The following is a 23,436-nucleotide window of genomic DNA, read 5'->3' on the forward strand; positions in this document are numbered from 1 at the left end:
CTGTGTAGGTAGCTAGCAGTATAGTAGCGAACGGCACGGGGGCGCGGCCCCAAGCTCAAGCGAGCTGCTCAAGCCTAGCTAGCCTCGGTAAATCAAATCATGTCGGCCTGAGACAATTCGGCCATACACAAAATATTTCGGAACCGAATCCTCTCATGTCGTCGTTTCATGATAAAATCCAAAAGGAGGTGACACAATAAAATGTACAGTAATTTCTGCTGACAAAGACAAAGAACTCAGCTTTTCTGCACTATGCAATAATTATGCACACTCATCTCTTTGTCTACTCCTGAAAAGTACAACATCTATCACATTCACGAAAGTCATATAAAACTCTCTACCAAAACTACATAATAGAAATGGATATTGTATTCTTACCGAATTGGGCCTGTAGTTTTGTTCCCCAAAATAGCTGACAATTTTCTGCTGCAATGTTATGTAATTCGAACCTTACTGCATCACTTCGACATTCATAATGAAGTCTGCTTCTCCCAGAACGGGTTGGAGAGAACAAAAAACTAGTACCTGTCTTTGTATCGACTCGGGGTATAATCTTACAGTAAACATTAGGCACCAAGATGCTCATATAGTCTCATAATATACGACTCTTCAAAACTATAGTACATGTAGAAATATATATTTCTTCACGACATCCTGATGTATTGACAATCATGAGGTACTTACTCTTGAATTTGTTGTAATAAAATTCATGTTTGTATTACTTTGTACCATTTATTTTTGAAATCATTGACAATTTTAAATATGAAACAATATAAACTGAAATTGAAAGAAGATAAAACTAAACAATTATAATTTATAACAAACAAACTTGTAACGTGTTTGTGCAACTTTTGCATGTGATATATTGATTGCTTATAAGTTATTTTCCAAAACAAAAAGTTATTAACGGTTAAATTAGAAAAAAAATTGTCTTCCACAAAAGTGACATTTAATTTATAGATCCGATATAGTTCCATAGGACGGTACGTGATATGCATTTTTTTAAAGTTTACTGTATAATTCAATTTTAGGGCCTATATACTTGATGCTCTAAGAGTCTATAAAGAGAAGCTATTTGACAATAGTGAGGGTTATGTGCATGGGATGGGTCGATTTCATAAAACTAAAAACTTCATTCTTTTATCCGTTTCTAGCTCCCTTTCCCTCATTTTCCCTTCACTCATATAATGGCGCATGGTACCGTACCGAGTTGTAACTCCGCGACCCTCTCTTATATCTGAAAGTGATTGCTACGTCCACACAGAGTAGTTCTGTGCTGCTCATGGTGCTGCTAGACGTCGTCTCTGTAGTAGTTCGATCGTGCATGTAATTATTAAAGCGCAATTACGCAAGGAGGTGTGGCTAGCTAGCTTCGTTGAGCCGACTCGTTCACGTCACCCGTTGGATTTACAATTCATGTTGTTCCCAATTAAGAATTGACCAACGGCGGCGAGAATGGCCCTTCATAGAAATAACAGAATTAGCTCGAGATGTATGGAATCTTTGAAGAACGGTGTATCTGCAGGAGGACCTGATATCAAAGAAGATAAAGTACACGTGCGTGAATTCAAGTCTGATATTTACAAGGTTTGTGTGCATTCAAGATTATCCCCGGGCCCTCGCCTCGCCTCGCCGCGGCCGGCCGTGTCCCCTCACTGCTTTGTTTATATTGAGCACCAAGACTGCACTGGAGATAATGTACGCAGACAATACAACAAATGTATGTCTTTCATAAAATAGCATCAATGCGCAGAAACTACTAGTAGACCTACTACGTCTTGCTCCACCGGATTCCTCTGGAGGAGATATTAATTGAAAATTAAAAGATATCTCCTCCAATCAAAGTCCAGACAGATTTTCTGTAGTGTAGGTAGACCTAGATCTAGACTAGAGTAGAGTAGAGAGCGACAAGCTTTCAAAGACGTCAACTCTATTCGGATATGTTTGTGAGCATATATAGATCTATAGGTCTATATGCCATAGACAATTAGACATAGTAATAGATCGAATCTAGATCTAGTAGTAGTACCATTCTTTTGTTGTAAAATGAGAAAAGCGTAGGCCTACTGTAGTACTGACTACTGGTGATAACAATAAAAAAGTGAAAGAGAGAGCTGAGAGAGATAAACCGATGTCAAGAACAGATAGAGAAGCTCAAGAGCAACATAATGATACATCTTAGAAGTCTAGTCATGGGTCGTTTATGATGATGGAATGGAATTGAGTGTATCTGACTGAGTGAGAGGGATCGAGTAACATTTCATAACTGACTGAGAATAGTGTGTGATTAAGTCTGATATTTACAAGGTTTAAGTGCAAGATGCAGGATTAACCCCCTGGCTTCTTTGTTTATTTTGAGCTCCAGACTGTATACAGTATACTATACTCAATCCTGTATAGTAAAAATATGTACACAGTGTGACAGACAATGCACATTATATGAAGAAATCAAAAGAAGAAGTAAGGAAAATGAAATGAGTATAACTTTAAGCCTACACATTGCTGCCTAGAATTCTGCTACAATCGATCATTTTGCTGGTTATTGAGAAAACTAGATTAAACATTCATGAAAGTTTTCCAAAGACAAACAGCATTGACACAAGTAGTTTTGATGTCTGATGTATGATGAAAAGGACGGGATGACTTCAGAGATGCGAGGTGTCAATATTCAATGCGTTTTTAACTGGAAAATGAACCAGTTTAATAATATGGACTTGCTTTTATGGCAAAAAATAATTGTTCTATTCTTAAATCGCTTGTGGTGTATCAGAAGAGTATTGCTCTTGACTTCTGATCATTGTTCTTGACTTCTGATCATTGTTTCACAGAATTGTCATAAGTACAAGTTTGCTAACATCCCATTGAAACACATACTGACTTCTAGTAGAAGTTCACATGTCATCATGGGATGGTGGCAAACTTGTGATTATGACAGTTTGGCAGATCCAGGATTCTGCAAATAGGAAAGAAAAAGAAAAGTAAAAAGAATAAGACGTAGAAGAAATGTTTGTTGGTGCCTTTAGAGTCAAATTTGAAGGGACACAATAGCACAATGAGGGGGACACATTTTATATTATGTCCATTTTTTAAGGCATGCCACAGTGGGGTTTAAAATGTGGAGGGGGGGGGGGCATGAATAACTAAGACATGAGGCAGGTAGTGACCCCCCCCCCCCCCCCCCCCACTCTCCCCTTAAAACCTTTTACTAGATGCAATCATGCAAGGCTTATGGCTGTGGCAGCTGTCTGGGATGACACCTTTGTCCAACAAGCAAGGCATTATATCTGTTACAATTAATGCTTAGAATAAGAGGAGCCACTTTTCCATAATGCTTTACAATACTAAGATGTTGTATCACACCATTATGATGAAGAATGACAACTATACATGGCTCTTTATCCAGCTGAATATCGGAGTTAAGCAATACAAAGTAAAGGTCTTTTGTTTCTCAAATCCAGACAAATGGAGGCCATTTTGAGGAATCGTTTGAAGAGGCAGCTCTGGTGACAGCCTTCCTGGCGTACCTAAGTTATCTTGTCCTGTCTCTGGTGGGATACATTCAGGATGCACTGAGGGACATTGGACTCGGAAAAAGCCTAGCTGCTCAAGAGTCACCAAAGCTAAAGGTATTTTCCTTCAGGTTTTTCAGTTAATGTCTGTTAATGCATGCGTACAACAGGGTTTTATTTTCCCATTGTCGATATCAGAGATTTTAAGTCTTATTTTCTGATATAGTATCAATTTTGTTTTCATCTATATAAATGCAAGTGGATAAAATTACATAAACTGCCCATAAATTTCCTTAATAATTTATTGCATGTATGAAAGATTTGCTAAATGCGAAGTCCGCTTCCCACATATTAAGTCAATTTAAATAAAAGCATACAAAATTAATGTGAAGATTGATACTCATCCAATGATGCTTTAATAGGAACTTCTTGATTTTTAAAAGTTATAATTGATCAATTAAGGCTTACCTTCTAAACTGCTCTTTATCACAAATTTCATGAATCGCCCCTTTTTTATTTCAGTGAAGGGGAATTTCTGTTTCATATTGAGGATAATGCAAAAGAACAAGTTTTCAAGTGATGGCACTTTTATATGTAGAAATCTTTTCAGAACAAAATTCAATAAAATAAAAAAAATATCTGTGACAAAACAAATGAAAAATAGCCAGAATATATCTTACATTTGCAAAATTGTATGATCATGATCTTTTGCCTTCTCATCCTACAATTTTCCAAAATTTTTGATCTAATTCTTTCAATTTTTCAGCTTTTGTTTGAGTATTTGGGTATTTGGGTATACTCAACTTAAATGTGCCTGTATTCTGTTAATATTGATTTATTTTAGAATAATTGAATATTTGAATAAAGGGTTGAAGTGTTAGTAATCATTGTTTATTTACTCAATCAATGTAATGGATCTCAAGATTGCAATGGTAATGTTTGCGAAGCTCTTGAAATCCTGAAATTTGACTGAATGACAAATTGACTATATTCAGGACCAATGGCTACTGAGTCTATAATACAAATAGACAATCATGCTATGTAATCATATTAATGTTTAATGTCCTGTCTGAGGGGGGACCATGGATTTTCTATTGTAAGTCAGCTTGTGTCTGTGGAACAGGAGGAAGAGCATGGTAAGACACAATAAATGCTTTATTAATCTGCTTTTTCTGGATTAAAAGTTTCAAGTTTGACATTCATTAACATTTATCCGTCTCTTGCTTACATCTTGCTTTCCATTTTGTTGCAGTCCTTCGTGCCGCTGTACCAAGACTTTGATAGCTTCTTCACGCGCCATGTCTACAGGAAAATACGGGACAACTGGAATGTGCCGATCGCCAGTGCACCCACTGCACGGTTTGATCTGATGGGCAGATCCAGCGAAGACCACTACTGGACTTTCAAGTAAGTGCATTTTGAAATATATAAGATTATGAAATAATCATCTGGGAGCCAAGTGAGATATATTCCCAGTTTCGTTGACTGAATAGGGACTCCTGAATATTTGATTTTTCATATCTTTTCATATGTGCTTGTCATATCTTTTTATAGTTTTATATCTATAACCATAGGTTATAGCTTTTATTTGGCTGCAATAGTTTAATTTTCATCAACTTACCTTTGATCAGATGATGTTTAAGATGATCTGCTCGTGTACATGTAGTCCTTTGTAATGCCGGCATGTATTGTGGTAAACTAGAATAGATCTTCCCATGATTATGGCTAGTATGATGAATGATGAAACAGGACACAACTGTGCACATGTACTACTACCACTCTACCAGCATATCTACTTTTGGAGATGAACACTTGAACAGTGCACTACAGAGAAAACTGTTTGATACTAAACATATAATGTACTGAAACTTTTGCATGTTCCTCATGGATAGCACTTTAATATTTTTTTCTTTTATATGTTGGTTCAGATATAAACAAGAAAAACAAGTTAACAACAACATGTAAACTGCATTACTTCTTGGTCGTATGAAGTTGATTCACATGTGTCCATCTCTGGATATTTGATAACAAGTTAAATATACACATCACTGATAACAAGTGTACTTATTTTGATATCCTCTTTGTGTCCTTATCTCTAACTACATGTAATGTTATTCTTTGTTTTTTTTCTGTTTATCATGTTCTTACTTCTTAGACATTTTATTTCCAATTTCAAGTTTTCTTGATAAAGTTGATTTATATGTGAAGGAATGGGAATGCGGATGTAATGTTAGTTTAGATATTAATACTATTGCCATACTCTGCTACCATCACTAGTTACCATTTTATTATTTTAGATGCAAGAGGGAGGGAGGGAGGGATCGAGAGAGAAGATAGAAGAGAAAGGGAAGGCTGTACACATTTTTAAATTGCCTTCAATGAATAACATTATAATAATAAAAAATAAAAAACATTAATCTAAAACAAAAAGAATAATTCATTTTCAAGAACTTAAATAACATTAAAACTTCATGTGTACATTGAAGCTTCTTTTCTCTTACAATGCAGATGGATTTGTTAAAACTCAAAGTTAAATCTCGTACATCACATAGTTTTATCTGAGTTGAAAGTGCTGCTTCTAATAGCAATTCAAGATTACACAAGTAAACTGACAAACTTGTCTGAATAGGTTAAAGATAAACTCCAGGGGGGTGTTTCACAAAGATCCTAAGTTGAACTTATCTCTAAGTTGGACTTAAAAAATATGGAAAGCCATTAGCATCTTTGAAAATATTTTGTAAAAGTTATTTTGAAAGGCATTCATTGTTTATTGAAATCCTTCATATTTTCTATCATCAAGGAGATTTCATGTTCTGGATGTGGAATTAATAAAAAGTCTAAAATACTTGAATTTCTGCTTTTGAATATATTTCATTTAAAGACTCCAATGGCTGTCCATAATTTTTAAGTCCAACTTAGAGTTAAGTTCTACTTGGGATCTTTGTGAAATACCCCCCTGTACTGGTAAAAAAAAAAATAATTCTCACAGAATCAAACGAAACTTACACTGAATGTTCATGATTACAAATAAATGACATGTGCCAAACAATGGTGGAAGAAAATGTATACTGGCTGAGTAATGAGCATAGAAAGACAAGGAAATCAAGGTAGTACTAGCCCCGACACCATGTGTGTTGTCCCATATATAGCTTTCTATGTGAATGCTTGTTACTTTACCAAGACTCGGTCAAATTTATTATGATTTTGATGACTCCAGAACCTTGCAGTGCACACCAATACTTACATGCTACATGATCAACTGTTTCTGATCCTTTCCACACCTTTTCTTTCACAATGCAATCGCATTACCAGTACTAAAGTTTATCTTTAATGAGAGCTTGAATCTGTACAGTTTGGCACATGAAGCTCACCACACACTATTGGTACATGTACATTCCTGGTACACTCTGCACCCAGATTTGGTGACGATAGCATTTGAAAAGAAAATTCACTTAAATCTTATGGAGGGACAAATCTCTTAATATGACCACTGATGAATGGTAGTGATGATTAAAAAAATATTGTAGTCAGTGATAATATCAAAAGGTTTTTTTTCATGTTAGGATGATAGAATGGGACAAAGGTCATCTGTTGTTCGGCCATATAGCGACATGCATGGAAACACCCTATCAGAAATCTTTTTAAAGGTTTTACAAGTTTGAATAATATTTTTTAATGGTCACTGCCTCACAGGTCAGATATAATGCTCTATCAATTTCTTTGAAGAAATTGGATTGTGTGGTGTGCAGTGGGCTTCAGAACTGTTTTATTATACAGTGCGTCCCCAAAAAACTATACACTTTTGAAATGGCTGCCAAATAAAAAAATATATGATTCTTGGGGAAAAGTTGTATATGTATGGAAAGCTCATAAACCCAACGTTCAAATGACACCAAAAAGGTCCGAAAATAATTCATGCTTGGGTGAACACTGCTCAATTTTGTACAGGGTATGGAAATTAGGTTGCGTAGGAATTAGCCTTCCAATTTGTGAGAGGTAAATCCTTTGGAGCTTACAAAATTGAGGGTGATATGATACATTCATGATTTGCTGAGTGAATTTCATGGTCTATTAAACCAAACTTTTATGCATGAGTGAACAGGAATTGCATTTTTTATTGTAGCATTGTAAATTTCCCTGGTAGACTCAGTGGTGTGTTCATGGGAGTCAGGAAGGAGTGATGGTACATGTTGTAATTTCTGTGTTACAAACTGTTATTTCTTTTTTTTTACTTCTATGACTGAATAAAAACCTTCACCAAGATTGTGCATCGAAAGAAGAGGTGGACATATGGGCCATTGTTTCCATTTTCAGATATTTTCTCCCCTTTTTTCTCTTACAAGATGGACGAAACAGTTGTAAAATTGAAAACTGACATGTTCATTTTACAAACTTGTGAATTTGTGTTTAACTGTACCGTATTTCTTGTGCAAAACTAAGTGCTAAAATGACTGGTTGGTTGGTTGATGGATTGAGTGGTTGACTGACTTATTGATTAATTATGATCGATTTATTGAATGATTAAATTGATTGAAATACTGAATGGTGATTGAATGCTTGATTGATTAATTGATTGATTGACCGATTGACTGATACATTGTTGATTAAGTGATTGATAGCTGAATGTTGATTGTCTAATGAATTGTCAAGATATGCACAAGCATACCCGGGCAGAGAGAGAGAGAGAGAGAGAGAAAGAGAGAAGGGGGAGGGCATACATGTCCTCTTGACCTTTATCCAATCTAGCCAACAAAGTCCTACCCTACATTTCACCTCCCCTGTACCATGTACCATCACCCCGTCCTGACTCCCATGAACACACCACTGAGTCTACCATGGAAAGTTACATTGCTATACGGTAATAACAAATGCAATTCCTGTTCACTCATGCATACAATTTTAATCCCATGAACCACAAATTTCACTTAGCAAACCCAAACTCATCACAATTGATCATAAATTGGTCATATTATTCTCAATTTCATAAGCTCCAAAGGATTTACCTCTCACAAATTGGAAGGCTAATTCCTGCGCAAACTAATTTTCATACCCTTTACAAAAGTGAGCAGTGCTCACCCAAGCATGAATTATTTTCGAACTTTTTGGTGTCATATGAAAGTTGGGTTTGTGAGCTTTCCATACATATACAACTTTTCCCCAAAGAATATTATATTTTTTATACGGCAGCCATTTCAAAAGTGTATAGTTTTTTTTGGGACGCACTGTATTATGAATGCAATATACTGGACACCATGCAGTGAATCAATTAATTGCCACTCCCCTGCCTCACAAAAGATTGTAAACTTGTGTAAATTGTATACAATCACAACTTTCATACAGTTGTGGTTATATACATGTAAGGTCAAATACAGGACCCTTAAATTACACCATTTTCCATGTTGTCTGTGTGAGATCATAATAATAATAATAGCTCGTTCTTATATAGCGCTTTTCAGGACCGGAGGCCCTCTCAAAGCGCTTTACAGATTAGTATATTATTACCCCGGTCATTGGATTCAGGCTTACCAGCACACAATGTATGCACATTCTCCACTTCCTGGGGAGCATTCCAGCCAAGCGTCATTTTTACAAGCGCACACTTGCTAATCTAACCACATTAGCTTTCGCATCCTACCGGGTACCCATTTAACACCTGGGTGGAGAGTGGCAAATGTAGATCAATGTCTTGCCACAGGACATTAGTGCTGCGGCGTGATTTGAACCGCGGACCTTGTGATCCACAGTCCGGTCAACATATCCACTAGACCACGACACCTCATACCTCATACCGATATGACCTCAAGGATATATTTCCATGTAAAAGATTAAATTCATTTTTGCGAGATATGAATAAATCACACCGCGCCTAGATTTTTGTCTTCTCATTTTTTTAACCCCTCCTTTTTCAGAGAGTGTAGACAGAAGGCCCATTTACATTGCAGATAATCCAATTTTGAAACAAAAAAAACCATCAGTTCTTTCTTTTTATAACTACCATTTGTAATACTGGAAAAGCTCATTGAAAAAGCTGGTGTTTGATAATACATGCACCGGTACTTCTTGGTTCTTGGTGAGTAATGCGCATGCTCCACTTGATGCTACTCTGCTGCATGCGTAAGCGCGGAACTGAGGAAAGTCATGTGCCCCAAAATCAGAATAATTCACTGATGTTTTGATAGTGAGCATTTACACTGCAAAACCCACTGGCGTTTCGGCCAGCATTTAAAAAAACTGCACTCCAGAGATGGGTTTTTCAATTCAGATTTTTTTGTCATGCTTATGTTTAGTTGCCTAGCAACTTTCTACAAAATTCCAGACGGTTTTTGCTTGCATTGTAAATGCCCCTAATGCCCCTATAGATTTCTCCTCAACAATACCTGAGGGGTTCACCCGGTGTGCGATCTATTTGAACTATTAGTTTCTACTATTTGTTTTGGGGGTCTTTGCTTTACTTGTTACAAAGAATGAGTAGATACAGCGTTCTGAAATGTGTGATATGTTAGAATGAACAAAGAGTTATAAATAACTCCTTTGAATTAATGAGACATTATTGCTCTACTATGATGTAGCCTTTTCCATTGAAAGGTAGTCTCCAAGGCCATTTAGACTTATATAGTGGATTAGTGGTACACTCACTAAGTACATGGAATTCTGCATTCTTTTTTTCTTCTTAAACTGGCTTTGTGCTGGGGTGTATCTCCTGCCTGGTCCTCAAACTTTCCTACAAACCAAATAATCCACTTTGTTTAAAAAAAATATACTAGATCTATTCACATTTCACCATTCACTAAATCCAATGTTTGATTTTCACAATGTCTACATTTTTATCCTCAAAGACCCTTACTTTTAAATCGATTTTAAAATAATATGTTTTGTTTGTCCTATTTCTTATTTTTGCTTTATTTAAACTTTGCAATATGTTTCGTTGATATTCACTACCGGTAAACGAATGCGTATTTCATAATCTGATTCATATAGGTTCATCCTCTTTTACATAATGACTTTGATGTTTAATGTTTGTTTATTTTATGTTATCCATTTTATGTTGTGAACATGATATCATTAGTATTTTTATTGCAATCGTTTATCATTTCTAAAAATGGTTTCACTTCGTAAATATTTCAGAGAATGTTACAAAAATAATTGTGAAAACAATTGAAGCTAGCCTCCACTGTTGCAGATAAACCCTCTCTTCACGAAGTGATTGTGAGACAATGATGTATTCTTGATAGACAAAGTTGGTATCTTCTCAGAACTTTATTGACCAAACTAAAGAGTCATAGAGATAAACTTGTATCTATCAAGAATAAACCATATTGTCGCAATCATTTAATGAAAAGAAAAATTATAACCAATTTTATGGGCAACAGTGTATGAAATTGGCCTGATGCCTGGTGTTTACATAGATCTCTTATTTGCTTATTAATCCACTTCAAAATGACGGCTTTAGACCACTTAAGAACTGACATTTTTACCTTTTCAAATATTGTGGAATTGTAAACAGAAGTTTACATTAATTTTTGAAAACTAAATTGAAGGAATCAGGCATTCTTTTTTTGGAGGGGAAAGGGTAAAGCTGATTTCTGTACATTGCCTATAATAATTTCTTTCTTCTTCCCATCGCAGAGCTACTGGCGAAACTCATAGTGCAATAAACATTGGATCGTACAACTACCTCGGTTTTGCTGAACAAGGTGGGCCTGGGATGGAATCCATCGAGAACTCAACCCTCTCTTATGGGAGTGGAGTATGCAGTACACGCCAAGAATTAGGTGATTATTTAAACTCCTTTATATCCCACAGAAATTATTTCTCAGTACCAACACTGTATTTATCATAGGATAGATGATATATATACATTGTACCAAAGACTTTAATATATAAAAAGTGTTTCCAGTACAAGATTAATCTATCCACTTTTTAAAATGGTTGTCATGGACCTAGTCAAGACTAGAAATGGGTAATTTTGCAAAGCCATTGTGTTGCACAAAGCAATCCTTCTGTCAGTTGGAGCCAATTGTTTTAAAGGGATACCCTACCTTTATAGTTTCTGGAAGTAATAGCGGAAAATACATAAAGATATGTCGGTGAGAGAAACGTTTGAAAATACGTGGTAATGACATGAAGTTTGTGTGTTTTGGAAATGTAGACTTAAGATTCCGTACCATTTATTACTGGCAAGGGTACTAGTATTTTTTAATGATTGAGGACAGTGAGAGAACATTGATTGATATGACCAAACTTATATATATTATATGTATATATATATATATATATATATATATATATATATATATGGGTGCCCAAAATCTAACTCTAGACCCCCAATATTTTGCAGTTTATACATAGGGCTTATGCAATATGCATACAGAATGTACAAACTTTAATCCAGACCCCCTTCCAAAAAGTAAGTATGGAGCCCTGAAACACACATACATATAGACATGTATATACCGGTACCTATGTATTTGTGAAAAATGATGTAAATCCAACAGTTTGTATTAAGTCACAAATTTTTGATGTACATTACGTTTTTATGAAGTGATATATTTGTGTACATATTGTTTTATCTGTAATTTTGATTGTTTACCTCAGAAAGAATTGGAGCCCATATGTGATGATCAGTGCTCACTGCTTAATGTAAAATGGCGCAAAGAGTGCCTATAGGTTTAATTAATACAACGTCATGCATTTCCCTTTCTATGTCAAGGAAATGAATAAAGTATTAATAAATTGCTCTTTGTTCAGGTAATCTGGATATCCACAGAGAGTTGGAGACTCGTATAGCTGAGTTCTGTGGGCAGGAGGATGCCATGATGTATGGCATGGGGTTCGCAACCAATGCTCTCAACATTCCTACTCTCATGGGAAAGGTCAGTGTACTTTGTGAGTCTTGTGAAGAGACCTATTGAGAACCCGCTACGCACATGTGCAATCATTATCGCTTCGTCGCCATTTTGAAAGAGCAACTCTTTCATGCCCGTGTGAAAACTTGTGAAATATCAACACTTTGTTCTTTATCAGGCTCATATTGCACAGAACAGATGGAAAAATGCAACAGAAAGTATGGCACACGCTGTGCTAACAATTGCACACCGGGCACAGTATCATAGACTCATATTAAAAATCTTCAGTCCTGGAAGCTGCACTATACCCAAACTCAACTGTGAACCTAACACCAAACCATGCATGTAATTGTACCATATACTTTGAGCAATATATGGCAGTCGAATCTTCCAATTTTTGGCAAATGAAGAATTAACGAGCAGAACTCTGTTTACCCTTCTTATTTTTCCAGGGTTGCTTGGTAGTCAGCGACAGACTCAACCATGCGTCCCTTGTGTTGGGAATCAGATTGTCCGGTGCTTCTGTCAAAGTGTTTGAACATAATAGTAAGTAAAGGCATGTTCACATGTGATGCACAAAACTTCTAATTGTTTTTGTATGTATATATGTATAAAGGGAGTAGCTAAAAATAGTGGAAAAAGTAGCTGTGCACATGAAAGATCCTAAGTATTCTCATCTATCTGTGTGTTACAAGATACAGAAATGTGAATTGTATTACACTCTCGTCTTTTTGAAAATATAATGCATTGTGTTTACCCCATCAAATGTGAACGAGCCTTAAGACAATAACAAGTATCAGTCTACATTGTGTAACCATCCTGTAAGCTGTGTAAATATATGATGACCGACAATTAAGAAAACAAAAATTGGTTCACTTTAAAAAGTGAATGTTGACCATCACCAGCAACTCTTCATAGTATGTGTCTCAAGTTCTTCTTTGATTTATATTATTGATTAGGATTCTTTGTATGATTTTACTACAGACATGGAAAGCTTGGAGAAGTTGTTGAAGAAGGCCATCATCGAGGGTCAACCAAGGACGCAGAGACCATGGAAGAAAATACTTATCGTTGTCGAGGGAATTTACAGGTAGGTTCTTTCTTTCTGGCACAAAAAACAATTTTTTTTAATATGCTGAATTTAAAATGAATTTTTCAAAAAAGGACATGTCCTCAAAGCTTTATAATTACATTGTATTTGGATCTGTACTTTGTTTGTCATCTGGTCTGTTCATCAACAATATGCTGATTTTATTACATTTATTTTATTTAAACAAAATTATTTTTAAAAAATAGAGGAAAAATAATCCTGAAAGTTGCCCACTAGACCAGAAGAAAAGTTGTCAGAAGGCCCAAGATATCAACATCCTGGCTGACCAACATGTCATTCTAAAGGGCTTTCTGGGCTTTCAATCTCAACACCCATTGGTCAATTAGAGTGTCCCCCAAAAAGACAGTTGATCAGTCATATCGCTTCTGCAAATACCATCTCAGTTAAAATAAAAATATATTTTTGACCAATCAAATCACTTCTTCTCTTTGGTCGTTCCAGTATGGAGGGTTCAATTGTGAGGCTACCTGAGCTAATGGCCTTGAAGAAGAAGTACAAGTGCTACCTTTACCTTGACGAGGCGCACAGCATCGGAGCCATTGGACCCACCGGTCGAGGGGTGGTGGAGTACTTTGGTTTGGATCCTCGGGACGTTGACGTCATGATGGGAACATTCACCAAGAGCTTTGGTGCATCCGGTGGCTACATCGCAGGGTCAAAGGTGAGAATAATGATATAAGTCTTAATTAAACCCAGTTCAGATGCAATGTGATAAACCGCCTCAAGGAAACAACCATAACAAAATAGAAGCAAATTTTTACTCAAAATGAGTAATAATGATAATAATTTCTATAGCGCTGTCTATCTAGAAATTCTATTCTGAGGCGCATTTATTATTACCCCCACTTTAGCCTAGCTGCCATTGCAGTGCTCTAGCATTTCAAGGAATCAATTCCTGCCAGGTACCCATTTACATCGCCTGGGTTGAGTGTGGCAAATGTAGATCAACTCTTGCCAAAGGACATTAGTGCGGACCTTGTGATCGACAGTCTGGTGACATATCCACTCGACCACGACACCTCTACTATAAGTCTTAATTAAGCCCAGTTCAGACACAATGTGGTAAACTGCCTCAAGGAAACAACCTTGACAAAGTAGAAGCAAATTTTACTCAAAAATGAGCGGCAAAAGGAAGAGTAAGCTCACAAACTATTTTTAATCTTGACCAGAACTCAACCTTGATTCTCTTCAAACTTGTTTTATCGTTCTGAGTACAGAATCTGATTGATCACCTCCGGATACACTCTCACAGCTCGGCCTACTCCAGCTCCACTTCAGCCCCTGTTGTAGAACAGATCCTGAGGACAGTCAAGATCATCATGGGAGAAGATGGGTCCACAGAAGGTAAAGAATATTACTGTGCTTAGAACAGGGATATCTTGGTAGCCCTCTGTCCCTTGGCTTTTGGGCTATGATCACTTAATGCTGGGGTTAGGAGTTTTAAAGGACCAATATGACAAAATACTTATGGGACATATGGAAGTTTAATTTGATTGGTCCCAAATCCCATGTTTGAGTAAGGCAAGGGTTAAATTTATGTGATGATTGTGATGAAATACAAACAAAAGGTGGTCTTCATAGGCAGGTGATCTTTCTGTACAGTTCCATTAGGTCAAGTTTCAATGAGAAACCATGATCAATAGAAACACAAAATGTGGACTTTGTAGACAGGTGAGCTTTCTATTCAAATGGTTGCTAGAGAAAATTTGGCTGTACATGTCTTTGTTGTACACAGGTCAAAAGAGAATCCGAGCACTGAAAAGAAATACCCAGTACTTCAGGAGGCGCCTTCGTGACCTGGGATTCCTCACCTATGGGAATGTGGACTCCCCTGTTGTTCCGTTGCTGCTGTACTACCCTTCAAAACTAGCGTGAGTTACTCAGTCAGATCACTAAATAGTTTAAAGGGCCACTCTTACCCAACTAGCATAGCCTTTCAAAACATGAATACACCTCTACTTTTTGAGCCTTCTGAGTCGTCATTTTTAAAGCTAGATTCCAGAATTATTGGTGATTTCTAAGAAAAATCATTGTCATGTTCGGAATCTCTGTTAAAAATTATTCTACATGTCTTTTTTTTCATTTTTTAGCCCGTTTTGGTTAGAGTGGCCCTTTAAGGTTATTTGAATCTTTATTTAGGTTGATAAGAGTTCTCCATTTATGACATCAAGCGTCATGACCGCATTGCCAATTGGAAGATTCTTATTATCATAGGTGACCTGAATTTACAAAAAGTACATACATTTTTTAATTCTATGTCGCTCTTTTTCTGAAATGTTCACTTATGTGTTCTCAGATTTTTCTACTTCCTCCCTTGCCCACTTCCTACTGTATGTAAGGTCATTTTCCTCCATTTAAGCAGAATTCATGTGGAAATTGTGCTACAAATATATACAAAGACAGAATGTTGATATGATTATGTACGTCATTCTACAGGGCGTTTGCACGGGAGTGTCGTAGTCGTGGTCTGGCTGTGGTCATCGTAGGGTTTCCTGCTACTCCTATCATTGAGGCTAGAGCAAGGATCTGCCTTTCTGCTTCACACACCATAGAAATGCTGGATGAGGTAAGAGTGCATTTTTGTCCCTCCTTTTATTTTTTTGTGTTGTCCTTCTGTCCGTCCGTCCCGCCTTCTTGCCAATGAATTGATTAGATTTTGGGGTCACGGGGTCAAAGGTCACAGGGCTCATTATGTATGCAAAATAGCATGTGATCGCGTTTTCTCAAGAATCGATTATTGGATTCCTGCCCTACTTAGTTCATGTATGTATCTTGCAGAGCCAATGAAATGATTAGATTTTGGGGTTACAAGGTCAAAGGTCACAGGGCTCATTATGCAAAAATAGCTTGTGATCATATTATTAGAACAGATGGACAGATTACCATGAAACTCAGGACATGTATATATCTTGCTGAGGTAATGAACTGATTAGCTTTTGGTGCCATGAGGTGAAAGGTCATGGGGCTCATTATGTATGCAAAAATAGCGTGGATCGCATTATCATTGGAACCGATGCTTCAAACTCGAGACATGTATGTATCTTGCAGAGCCAATGAACTGAGTAGATTTTGAGGTCATGAAGTCAAAGATCAAAGGGTCATACATGTACATGTATATAAGAAATAGCTTGTAATCACGATATTCTGAGAAACTGTTAATGGATTACAATCGAACTTGAATTTGAAAATTTCTTCTCTTTTGGTTTGTAAAATTGCTCTATGACGGAGGCATTATTTTCGACTGCGGGCAGTCGAAGTTCCATCTAGTTTTTTCTTTTTTTTCCTGTGGAAACAACCTTCACTAGTAGTTTGTGAAAGTTTCAAATTTTATTTCAAGTTTTAAACTAGGCAACTTGAATACTTAACAACCACCCCCTCCCCCAACCCAATTAAATTCTTCCAGATTGATAATGCAACGCTAATGCACTCCCATACTAGGATAGCTCTATGTGGGTACTTGTCCAAGAATCATTTTTATTATTTCTGTTGTTGATTTTCTCCACACGCATGGCTCTTCTTCTGCAAATATTATTGTGATAGAATACATGTAATTTAATGCATATTTTGACCTTCCAAAGGAGGTGGAGATTGGTCTTTATTGCTTTCTCACATTGTCTTGTTTGTTTACAATACAGGCTTTATCGATAATAGATGAAGTTGGTGACCTGCTGGATGTGAAATATTCAAGACGTTCATTGATGAAGCGGGAGCTAAATGGGAACTGCCAAACTTAGTTTCAAGAGATGCTGCCATCTGCCAAACCAAACAAATAATCAACTTCATAAAGAACTCACAGACCTCTTAGCACAACTCGGTTTGTTACTCGAAATTATTGTTATTTAATTTTACTTTATTAATGGTGTGTAAGCGACACTTTAAACTTCATAATGGTGTTCATTTAGATCAGAGTATATATATATATATATTTTAATTACAGAAGCGCTTCTTTGCCCTAATAGGGCTGGCTTCTAGTCATCATGATACAGCTGACTAACTAAAGTTATAATGCAACAATTGTCTGTGAACAATAATGTTCACTTTTAATTAGAAGTGTTATGTCATTGATACGCCAGGTAGATGTATTCATGGAAAGTTGTGATTAAGTATACAGTGAATGACCCGCACCGACTCTGGACATATGAAACCCCTCCACTCTCAATAAGTCTCCAAACCTATGAATAGGTTGTTAACATGAATATCATTAATATTAATATTGGAACTGTCTGCATACCAAGCGGGACACCTGTATGAATTTTATTAATTTCAGGGACCATTAATTTCCTAATTACCGGTAAGTTGAAACACCCACTGGGTGGGCTTTAGTCTATACAGTAGTGATGCAAACCCACAATCCAAACCCCCCACATATCAGTGAACTTTCACCCTTATTTCTGTGCTAGTAAAATTTATACTTATGTTTACTCTATAACATTGACATTTGGCTAGCCTAGCACGGCATGGGCAAAGAAATTATTAAGTGGTGGTCTAAAGCATTTTGACTAAAACTGCTTGCCACTACAGTCCTGTGAAAACCATTTGTTTAGTTTTCTATTTTGTCTAAACCGTTTCTCAGGTTTATGATAATTGTCTCATAAATCATGTTATTGGTAACTTGTGGATACATCTGAGTGCAAAATATTAGGTCTATGTTTATATTGGTTTTAAAACTTGTGCTTGATATGATTTCTATGCAATTGGAATTTTCAGGAAATGTTTCATTAATTGTGCTTGTATGGGCCGGACAAAGCTTAGGCCTAATATTCCTAATTAGGGTTCTCAGTAATGATATTAATACTAACAAAATAGATTTGAACATTATTGCGCATTACATGGCCTCTAATCAAAGTAGAGGAAAAATTAACTTCATATTACACAACTGTTTTCACGTCATTGTGATTCAGAGACGATTATTGATTCTTCAAAGAAACATTTGCAATTCCCAGTAATTACGATTTTATTTTGTCATATGAGTATTCAGAACCTCAAGCAGTAAGATTTTGTATGTTTGCTTGTACAGAGCGCATCTATTGCTAGTCCTTTTCGAAATTGGATCGTAGTCTGATCTATATATGTGCATCAGATTTAAATCTGCCATTATGTGACCTTTTCGGGGTCATCATTCATGCAATCTACAATTTCTTGCTGATCTTGAAATGTAAACTTACACAAGCTCAACACTGAAGTATTATTATGTTTTAACAGTTTTATATTAAGTCTGAGATAAACCAAAATGAAATCCTTTAAAAGGTGGGGTGCTATACATAAAGGTGTTCCAAGCAAGTTGAAACCTTGCTTGAGTTGATATCTACATACATTTGTATTTGACTTTCTTAAAGAAATTACAATCAATTCATTTTGCATATGTACATGTATGTATGTGCAATAATTACATGGAAAACAGTTCAAGTTCTTTTTTTTAATCTTTGTCTAAAATATTTCCATTTTATTATTGGTAATTTATCTGTATTCAGTAGTTAGTGGCCCTTATAGTCCTTTCAAAGAGTATTATGAACCAATACAAATGCTATTTATATGATTTTATCATCTATTTAAACAAAAGGGCATTTCAAGAGTCAACCTTTTGTTTTGTTTTTAACATCTGATATAAACTAAAATCTTGTTTTCCTTTGCCAAAATATGCTTTCTATGAATCATTGTAACTGAAATCTTAGTGGTTTTCGATGAGATGGCATAAAAATGCAAATAATTCAATATTTTGCAATAATTGCAATGGTTAATTTTATTCAGTTATTTACTGTGTTATAATGTTCATACATTTGTGAGGAACAAACACTAGGCATTCTTGTCATACTAGGTCCTGTGGAACTGAATTGACTAGAATTGACTTACTTTTTTTTTATTATACAATTTCATCATTGCACACACTGAATTTAATCTTTTTTATTATTATATTTCCTAAAAAGAAGAAAATGTTTATTGTTCATTTGCTAAGATCCTTTCCAATTTGTCTTCCATAGATTTGAAATAAGTTGATAAATCTTCAGAATTAAATATGGGACAACTAAGATAATGACAAATATGACTACCATATATATGATGTAGGATACTTTAATGCAATACATGCATGATGTTATGTGTACACATGTAATGCCAACCTTTTTGCCAAATGAATTTTCTTGTAAAAGATTTTTTTATGAATGGAATTATTTTGAGAATAGAGCTCTGCATATATTTTTAATTAATATATTATGTTACTGAAAAATCTGTTTTTAACAAGAAAGTTTATGCAGAGATTCTCTCAGTATAATTCCCTGATGTGTCTAAATGTTGTGAGGTTTTACAGGGTATACACTGTACATTTTATTTCATCAATATGTCTAATCCATTTTTTTTACATTTCTTGTTTTACTTGCCATATATCAGAGGCTATTATTACAGTAACATCAACTCAACGCAGTAATAGATGGGTAGGAAATCAAACTGATTGATTGAACATCTCTAATGGAGTTTTTGTAGTCTATTATGACATTTTATGATGTAATTATATTATACAGTGTGTCATTTTGATTTTTGTATTTTAACTTTTATAGTTTTTGTCTAGAAAATAGATGTTGGTAGTAAATTTAAACATGTATGAAAAATGACTGCCATGAAAAAAGTACAGAATTGTTTTAAAGGGAAAGTCCAATAGAAATTAAGAAAGGTCTGAATTGTTATAATTTTTTTTTATAACTTTCTCTCTTTGTTCTGTTTTTATTATAACCAACTGAATATCAAGGTAGACTCACCCCTTTAGAGTTATATTACGTGTACCTCAGTGAGGATAATTAAGGCAAGTGTGATTAATTCAGTATTGGAAGCAATTATATTAGAGCAATATACCTTTCATTTTTGCATGCCATACATCTGAATTTGTTTGAGATGCTCGATGAAATTCATTCTTTCTACTGGGTCTGTTTGTCTTGTAATATTCAATGAATTACATGTAAGTGTAAGGAGAGTTGAGAAGACTAGGCCAGATAGTCAGTTATGGTTTCAGTTTGTTTGTAACTGAGCTTTATTTTGATCAACTTCTGGTAAGACACGGAGATCAATGACGATGATGGCTTCTGGATAGTGGTGGTATCTACTTCTGTTGGATGCCTATTCGTGCTATGAAGAAACAGATGAAGAGATGTATAAATGGTAGAATTAGTTGAGGCTTGTTCATGCATGATGCAGGAAACCACTTTTTTTAATCTTCTTTCAATCTTTTATTTGCAAGTGAATCACAATCAAGTAAGGATGAAAAAATGTAGCTGTGCCAAACAAACTTCCTGTACTCACTTATCTGTGTGATATATAGAAACAGAAATATCAAGGGCATTGGCATTCTATATTACTAACAAAAAAGACAAAAAAGGTTAGAACTTAGAAGTGTCAATGTGAACAAGCCTTCATAGAGCCATACAACAAATATGATTTTGACTTCATCCCTGTGCTTGTCTTGTAAGAAGTGAGATTTTTTACAAAATTTTTTTTCAGAATATCTTTGGTATATAGAGTCCATGATCGTTATTATACTTGTGTGTACTCCAGAGTGAAATACAGTATTGCAAGGTGATCGACCTTAACAGTATGAATTAATTAGCTCCTATGGAAATTCATGACAGGCAACCCGACTTTGTTTAATGGTTACCAGGAGCATCATGGAAAGGGGGGAAGGAGGGGTGTAGGATGATATAACCATAAATAATAACACCTTTTATAGCTATTCAATATTTATATCTGCATATCTCAAGATGTGATGTTTTAATGACATGGGAAAAGCAAATCATATCATTTCTTCTATGATGGCTTGTTAAAAATGTGTCGAACTATTCATTCCATATGCCTACCCCCCCCCCCCCCCACTCTCTCAGTATTGTAATCACTACAATTTGTGCTTTAATAAATTTCCTTGCAATATGATTACATGTATTCCAAATTTCCAATGCAATTGAACATCATCATTAAGGTTAATTATTGCCACTGGTTTTATTACAACAAACACTCGTGCATGTATCCTTTAAGAGAGCTGAGATGTGAAAGTATATGATATTGTTTTTTTGGTACAAAACGTTTTGTACAACATGTAGCTGCAGTTAATCTAGCTGCAATTTAGAGGCTGTTTTATATCACGGCAATTCATTCATGTGGTTATAATTAAAATTAAAATTACCGGTACTCAAAGAGGTTTTTCATGGTGCAGTGTATAATACATGCTCATTTTCTGGTGTTTGGTATCATGATGATTGTAGAAGTAGAAATGTATAAGCCAAATGGAATATTAAAGAGATATGAATACTAAAATGCTTATATCTTGTTCTCATTTTTACGTACCCTCTTTACGTACCCTCTTTAAGTCTAACTCAGTGCACGAATAAGATAATTTATTGACTGATTTCTGGCTTTCTAGCCAAGGTCACACTGATGCTATATAAGCGCATGTAAAAAACCATCAATTCCCCCCCCCCCCCCCCCCCCCCCCCCCCCCCCCCCAAAAAAAAAAACCGGCCGCCGGCTTCTATCGGTTCGATGTGATTATATTCGGATCCGGCCGCTACCGCGGCAGATAACCGAAACTGAGTCGTAACATTTGACGACCCATAGACCTTTTACCTCTGGTAAGTAACTTTTCTAGTAGAGTAACATGTGGAGGTGAATGTGTTGATGTCCATGCAGTGTGCCGTGACAGATATGTAGAGGGTACCGACGGGGTAATACTAATAGCCTAGACTAGCTAGAGCCTATATATTGGGCCAGCCGCCAAGCGCTCCAGCACTGCATTCGTGGCCTCCTCTCCCCGTACCGTTCGCGCTGGCAAGGGTCTGGCCTGGCATTCGGTCGATCGGTAGGTGCATGCTGCGGTACGTGTGTGATGTGATCCCAGACACAGTCGAGGCGTAAATACCATCGGTGCTTTGTATAGATTGTAGGCTTACCAGTTGATGAAGATCAGATGTTGGCTAGATGTACCAACTCTTTGCCTGGCTGTGACTGTGTGTATTAATTATAAAGAGCAGATTTATTTTTTAGGCTATTCAATATTTCAAGATCTGTTTTCCGTCTCTAGTCTAGCTGATGCCCACATCACATTGCAGACTTGCAGTGAGACAATCCAATTTTTAGTCAATCACTTGATAGTTCAAATTTGTCCATTGCATGGGCTTTGTATTTTCTCTCTCAATTCTTGTTATATTTCTTTTTCTTTTTTAAGAATGTCCACAATTAAAACTCAGCAAACACTAGCTGATTATCTTATTCAAAACTGTCGGCCAGTTTAAAAGAAATCAGACCTACCAGTAGACTACAGTCTAGGTCTACTTCTTTTATGGGATTGTTTAACAACTTAAATCTGGGATACCGGTACATGGTCTACATGTTACCAGTGTCTGTGATATATGTAATATTGAAGCCCTAAAAAAAATCGCGCTTCAAAATGATCAAGAAGTGCCTAAAAAAAGTAACAAATGTTTGAGTGACCGGTTTTAACATACTCGTTTTCCTCGGAAGACTGTAGTGTTATGAAAACCATTCAGCGAACGTTTTTCAAAATTTGTAATTCCAATCATTAATATCTTGATAATCAGACAGGTGATCAGCTTGTAAAAGTCATGGAGTTCCCGACTGACCTAAAGGTTTATAATTATCATTGCATCATGAGCTAAATCAAGGATTATTTCTAAAGGATCTAAGACGAAGTTACCGGATCACTTTAAGATCATTTTCCTTTAATGGGTTCAGGACAGGACCGTGCATTATTCTTGCAGTGTCTCAGCCCAGGTCCAATTTTGCCAGTCCCAATCAGTATTTTTCATTCGCAACAACAATGTGTTGGCTAGTTCTTTAAGCACCACATAAAGCCACAGGGTTGGACATCAAATTGACAATCTGGCGCCTGGTGAAATGGAGCTTAAAATGTCGAAGGCAAAAATGGCAGATATTAAAATGTCACAGGTATATTAAAATGCCTGTTAATTTTGTTGGT

The 23,436-nt window shown here is 36.0% G+C and overlaps 1 protein-coding gene across 1 annotated transcript; it reads left to right on the plus strand.

The window, feature by feature from the left end:
* Nucleotides 1–1,369: 1,369 nt before the first annotated feature.
* On the plus strand, nucleotides 1,370–17,790 carry LOC115929647 (serine palmitoyltransferase 2-like). Its single transcript, XM_030999321.1, has 12 exons — nucleotides 1,370–1,587; nucleotides 3,459–3,626; nucleotides 4,762–4,916; nucleotides 11,136–11,281; nucleotides 12,258–12,382; nucleotides 12,808–12,901; nucleotides 13,340–13,445; nucleotides 13,908–14,127; nucleotides 14,684–14,810; nucleotides 15,202–15,337; nucleotides 15,903–16,032; nucleotides 17,102–17,790. Exons 1-12 carry the CDS (start codon nucleotides 1,456–1,458, stop codon nucleotides 17,198–17,200), a joined length of 1,638 nt encoding a protein of 545 aa, XP_030855181.1. The 5' UTR covers nucleotides 1,370–1,455; the 3' UTR covers nucleotides 17,201–17,790.
* Nucleotides 17,791–23,436: the final 5,646 nt, after the last annotated feature.

This window comes from Strongylocentrotus purpuratus, unplaced genomic scaffold (assembly GCF_000002235.5).
Source record: "Strongylocentrotus purpuratus isolate Spur 01 unplaced genomic scaffold, Spur_5.0 spur5_scaffold_5, whole genome shotgun sequence".
Taxonomy (NCBI): Eukaryota; Metazoa; Echinodermata; class Echinoidea; order Camarodonta; family Strongylocentrotidae; genus Strongylocentrotus; species Strongylocentrotus purpuratus.